Source organism: Salvia splendens, chromosome 3 (genome assembly GCF_004379255.2).
Source record: "Salvia splendens isolate huo1 chromosome 3, SspV2, whole genome shotgun sequence".
Taxonomy (NCBI): Eukaryota; Viridiplantae; Streptophyta; class Magnoliopsida; order Lamiales; family Lamiaceae; genus Salvia; species Salvia splendens.
The window spans coordinates 22,347,306-22,353,305 of NC_056034.1; the positions used below are offsets into that span (position 1 = coordinate 22,347,306).

General features: G+C 48.8%; 1 protein-coding gene across 1 annotated transcript; it reads left to right on the forward strand.

The window, feature by feature from the left end:
* Positions 1-2,098: 2,098 nt before the first annotated feature.
* Positions 2,099-3,322, forward strand: LOC121796746 (activity-regulated cytoskeleton-associated protein-like). Its single transcript, XM_042195535.1, has 3 exons — positions 2,099-2,165; positions 2,537-2,832; positions 2,879-3,322. Exons 1-3 carry the CDS (start codon positions 2,099-2,101, stop codon positions 3,320-3,322), a joined length of 807 nt encoding a protein of 268 aa, XP_042051469.1.
* The last annotated feature ends 2,678 nt before the right edge of the window (positions 3,323-6,000 follow it).

The following is a 6,000-nucleotide window of genomic DNA, read 5'->3' on the forward strand; positions in this document are numbered from 1 at the left end:
ACCTGCTGGACTGTTGAGGCGGGTGCGTGGCAACGGCAGACAGCGGAGTTGTGCGGTGACTCAGCGGTCGGTCATACTTCGTAGGCTACAAGGTCTGCGGGCAGCGATAGTCGGGTGGATCCCAACGACTAGGCGGACCCAGTGGTGGCTGATCATAATCCGAATATCCTCGCGATGGTTCCCAACTAGAGGGCTGCCACGACTGTGGTGGGTCGTAACAAGTGGCTGGCCGACTAAACTGCTGATCATACCCGCCTATTTGTTGACGATGTTGTTGATATCTTGGTGGGCCCCAACATGAACCCCTGTGATTTCTCCCCTCGCGATGATATCGATCTCTCTGCGGGCTGTCACGCGTGCCAAAATTAGGGTTTCTGGGGCGATGCCCCCTCTCCCAATTACGTCTCCGTCGTGCCCCGTCACCATCAGAATCGTCGTCGTCATACCCTGTTCACTGATCATACCCGCGGTAGGGGTTTGGTTCAAGATTATCGAACCGGCGATCCATTTCATCCCTCCAAGAATCCCATCCGTCGAGTCTATCTATCAAGCGATCCAATTTATAACCCACGGAATCATCGTGGTTCGCATCCTCCATTGGGCGACCCTCACGGTCCCCCTCGTCGGTCTGCTGTCGGTTAAAACTGATGTTGTCTCGGCGGCCAATCGCGTTATCACGGCGCGATGAGCCATTCGGAAAGTAGTCGGGTCGGTTGCGCCCCAACCTTGCCTACCGTTGTTGTTGTATCGTCTCATGAGTACTGGATGAAAGCACCAGTTGTTAAGGACCTAAATCCCTAACGATCCGATAAAACGGGCAATAACGAGATAAAGATAATCCGGCGCCCGTGAGGGTCGGCGGAGATAAAGATCTGGGCGGCTGTGCGCGGGTTCCAACCCGTCGGACAACGGCTACAGATCAGATATACGTTCCGGCTGTGCGCGGAGACCTTCAGTCGGGCAGCAGGTAGCGTAGGGAATTACGAATTCAAAGCATAACTCGGGGCATTTGGCCAAAATAATAATATTCATTGATTCATTGTTGGATGCTTAAATATGATAACAAGCTCTCCTATTTATAATAGTAGAATACTACCCTAACTTATTGAATAAGAAAACTAAGATATGGAAAAGATTTGGTGAAATAAAAGATAACTAAATAATTGTGATTTCCTAAGATATGGGATCGTATCAGTAATCCACTAGTTTAAAACTCCCAATTTAAAGCGTGGCAGCAGGCGAACCCTGTTCACTAAACACACACTCAACGCACCAGCTTCCCTGTGGGATCGACCCTGTACCTGCCGCTTTACTGTTAAAGTAGTGCATGTTTGGGAGTTATAAATGTTTATTCGTGAACAAGAGAGAACGCCTTGATCAAGTAGCAACGACATTTGCTAACTGATCCACCCGGTCGGTTATCTTCCATATAACTTGATCCATCTGTGCGTATTCTCTCTTGCCTTCACCAAAATGGTGCCGTTGCCGGGGATGCATGGTGTTATTACATGGATGTGTTTAATGCATAGGTGTAAATAGTGTTGCCCACGGTTCGGAACCGGACGGCTCCAGTTTGGTCGAAGGCGGAACCGGAACCGGACCGTGAGGCTATTTCACGGTTCCAGTTCGGAACCGCCGGTTTTTCCGGTGGTTTAGGCGGTTCCAGTTCGGAACCGGCGGTTTCGCGGTTCAATTTTTTTTTAAAATTGAAATTTGGATTTATACAACAAATTGGAACAAGACAATGTATAATTCAAATAGAAATACGACGAATAAGGAGAAAATGATATCAATTTTATTGAGTTTGAGTTGTAAGTTATAAGTTGTAACGGACAACGATACATTACAATTTACAATACATATACATCTACAACTACAACTACAAGTATACAACATACAACAATGTAATATAATTTACAAGTGTCGTCGGACTCGGAACTTAAATAAAAAAAAACATGAAATGGGGGGAAAAAATTGAAAAGGGCTTGAGCTCAACTTAAACTTTCAAAGTTAAACTTTTCAAATTTAATTTGAGTTGCCTACGTTTCCGGGACAAAACCGCCGGTTCGGTCGACAAACCGTCTGCAAAAGCTGCGCCATGTCTCCTCGTTTCTCGCGCTGCCACCGGAAGCCACTGAACCGGTGGTTAACCGCTGGTTTTCACGGTTAACCGCCGGTTAACCGCCGGAACCGGCCGGTTTTGCAGCTGAAAAGCTGCCGCCGTCGGCCCCATCCCTAATGCCTTGATAAACGCACCCGAACCAGCGGTTCCGCCGGTTAACCGGCGGCTCTGAACCATCCCGAACTGCCGGTTCGGCGACGGTTCCGGTTCGAAATATCTTGAACCTGAACCGGACCGCGACCCGAATTGCGACGGTTCCGGTTCGGGAAAATTGCCACGGTTCAGGTTCGGAATCAAAACCGCCGGTTCCGGTTCGCCGGTTAACCGCCGGAACCGGAACCGGTGGGCATCTCTAGGTGTAAATAGTTTTATTTCCTTCTTTTCTAATTTGTTTTTCTTTCTTTTTATGAGAAGGACACTGGAATCATCCTCTCATCTACAGAAACACAAACGCTCAATGGCGAGTTCAGGAGGCCGGTGTAGTAACCACTCGTTACAGAGCCGCGTTGGAAGCAGCCGCATCGTCATCTTCTGTTGAGCAACTGACCAGTGAGGAGGAAGGAGAACAGACCACGCCGCCTAAACCATCACTACTCAAGGAAGCAGAGAAGCAGATGGCCGTCGTAGACAACGATTGGGGAATTGGCTCCCTACACGCTCATGACGAGAAGGAGCCCACTCATGCCATCACAGTTACCCCAGGAATACGGGTAATCGCAATCAAACTCGAAGGAATGCCCTTATGACGTTTTGGAGGAATTTTGCGGATATTGTGACATTCAACCAGTACTAGCTGGATCCACGTCAGAAGATTACAGGCTCAAGGCGATACCCTTTGTTTTGAAAGATGATGCAAGAATCTGGTTGAGAAGGCTGCCAGAAGGCTCGATTAGAACCTGGGCGGAGTTCCGCTTGATCTTCCTGGACCGCTTCTTCCGAACATCAAAGACAAGTGCCTTGAAGAGAGAAATTACAGAGGCGAGGCAGGAGTATGATGAGCCTCTGGGCCAGTATTGGGATAGATTTCAGGGGCTGCTGCAAGCGTGTCCTAATCACAAAATGGGAGAGCGGGAGGTATATTCAACCTTTTATGGTGGGTTGAATGTGGACAGCAAAAACGACCTCAATCTAGCAGCCCAAGGGGACTTCTCAAAAACCCCATTCAGCCAAGCGAAGAGCATCCTGGAGAGATTAATCTAAGCGAAGAGATCGTATGAAACCTCCCGCGACCAGTACAGACGAGGAGCGGTGCACGCAGCAGAGGTACGAAGCGACGAGAAGCTAGAGGCTCAGTTTGAGCAGATGGAGAAGATGAGTTTACGAATGATGATGATGGGGAAGATGCGAATGGGGAAGTGGACACGGATATGCTACCCGACACTGTGGTCCGAGAAATGGCAGCCCCTACCAACACGTCAACCGCGAGACATGGTGTGGTTCCGCATCAAAATTCTGATTGTCAAAGGGGCTCCTCAAGGCCGTCGGGTACGAACCTCCCCCTTTAACTATGTCAATCAACTTTTTGTTTTGGAACGTTAGGGGAATCGCTAATGTGCCAACCCAAAACGTCCTAAAAAGACTAATTAAGACTCATAATGTTCATTTTCTTGCAATAATGGAACCATTCACAATCCCGCACCCGGAGAGATTCTCCAAGGCCTTGAGCTTGTCTTTCAAGGGCTTGAACTCAAATGGATCTGGATTTTTGTGGAGAATGGAGCGAGCTTTGAGGTTGATAGTGATTCGGAACAAGTCCTACATGGTCGATTCTCTTCCCCTCGGCTGACTAGTCAAATTGGCATCTCGGCGATCTATGCGAAATGTACAAGAACCGAAAGATATCCCTTTTGGGACAAGTTGAGGGAACTCTCTATTGCCGAGGAGGGTATCCCCTGGCTTATTGGTGGAGACTTTAACACCATCCTCTCACCAAGGGACAGAGTCGGCAGTGATACTAACTGACTAGCTGAGATGGTGGATTTTGCGGAGACAATCGAGGACTGCAGATTACTTGACCCGGGAGTGGATGGCTTGGACTTCACATGGGCCAAACACGGCCTCTTTGAAAGGCTTGATAGAATTTTTGTGAGTGAATCATGGGCGAGTCTATTTGAAGCTCACGGGTTACAATCTTGCCGAGGGTGGCCTCGGATCATGGTCCGGTGCTGGTTAGGGGCAAACTGCAAAACACCCACACCGGGGGCAGACCTTTCCGGTTTCAAAATATGTGGATCCGACATGATGAATTCGCTGATCTGGTGCACGAGGATTGGAACCAACCTACGGAAGTCGAGGGCCTCCTCAACCTCTAAATAAAACTCGCTCAAGTCAAGAGAGCCTTGAAGATCTGGAACAAGGAGATCTGTAAGAAGATAGAATTGTTGTTGCCCAAGCTGCTTATGAGGAAAGCCCGACTTTCGAAAACAGGACTGAAATCAACAAAACCATTGCCGAATATATCCGATTACTTAAGATGGAAGAGGATTTTTAGCGTCAAAAAGCGACACTTAGGTGGCTTGCGGAGGGGGATAAGAACACGCGGTTCTACCAAAGCTGGGTTAAACATAAGAGATTCCGGATGCGTATCCATAAGATCAAGGTTAACGGGCGTGAGATCTCGGATGAAGCCAAGATCAAGCAATCGGCGGTGGATTTTTTCCAAAGGCTCCCTGCCCCCCCCGACGCCTTCACACTCAAGGAGTCGGACCTTAGCTTGATCCCCCAACTCCCACCCTCGGCTGAGATGACCAGACTTGCAGAACCACCTGAAGCGAGGAGGTTAAACAGGCCTTTTTCGACATTTCTGAAGATAGTGCGCCAGGACCAGATGGTTTCACGGCTACCTTCTTCCAAGCTTCCTGGGGAACCATAGGACCGGATGTGATTGCGGTGATTAGGAAATTATTCCAAGGGGCCTATCTTCCTAGAAGCGTCACGGCAACGAGTATAGTCCTAATTCCTAAGAAACCCTCACCGGACTAATGGGGCGACTACCGCCCAATCAGCCTGTGCAATGTTATCAACAAGATCAACACAAAGATCCACATGAAGCGACTTACCTCTCTCCTCCCAAGGGTTATCTCGCCGAATCAGAGTGGCTTCGTGAAAGGGCAACTCCTTAATGATAATGTATTCCTTGCTCAAGAGATGTTCCACGAGCTCTCGAGATGCTCCCCGGGCCCAAATGTTGCGGTTAAAATTGACATGGCCAAGGCCTACGATAGAGTCCAGTGGCCATTCCTCATCCGGGTGCTTCGCCAAATGGGATTCCCGGAAGTGTGGATATCCATGATTGAGAGATGGGTTGGCTCATGCTGGTTTTCGGTGCTGATCAATGGGGTTACTTTGGGATTCGTAAAATCTACGCGGGGCCTGCAACAAGGTCACCCCATCTCACCCGTCCTTTTCGTAATTGCGGCAGACTACTTATCAAGGGCCCTCGACAAGGCTATCCTCGGTGATGTAGATATGACCTTTAAGGCTACTCGGCGTTGCATGGAGATTAGCCACCTAGCCTATGCTGACGATATTGTCATCTTCACGCAAGACGCCGTGAACCCCTTGCGGCGGCTCCGAGCATGCCTAGATGAATATGCGGAAGTCTCGGGACAACAGATTAATCTTACCAAGAGTAACTTTTACATAGCCGAGGAACATGAAGGATGCGCTAGCCTCATCAAAGCGGAAGGCGACTTCTCGAGAGGCTCCTTCCCATTCCTTTATCTGGGGGTTCCATTATTTCGTGGTGTCAATGTTAGGTTTAGTATACTGGAAAGCATGTTTCGAGCGAGTTCGCGCGAATAGAATCTTGCTTGTGTACGAAAAAACTCTACAATTCATTTTTGACCCGATTCAGTATCATTCGAGCAGTTTGCACG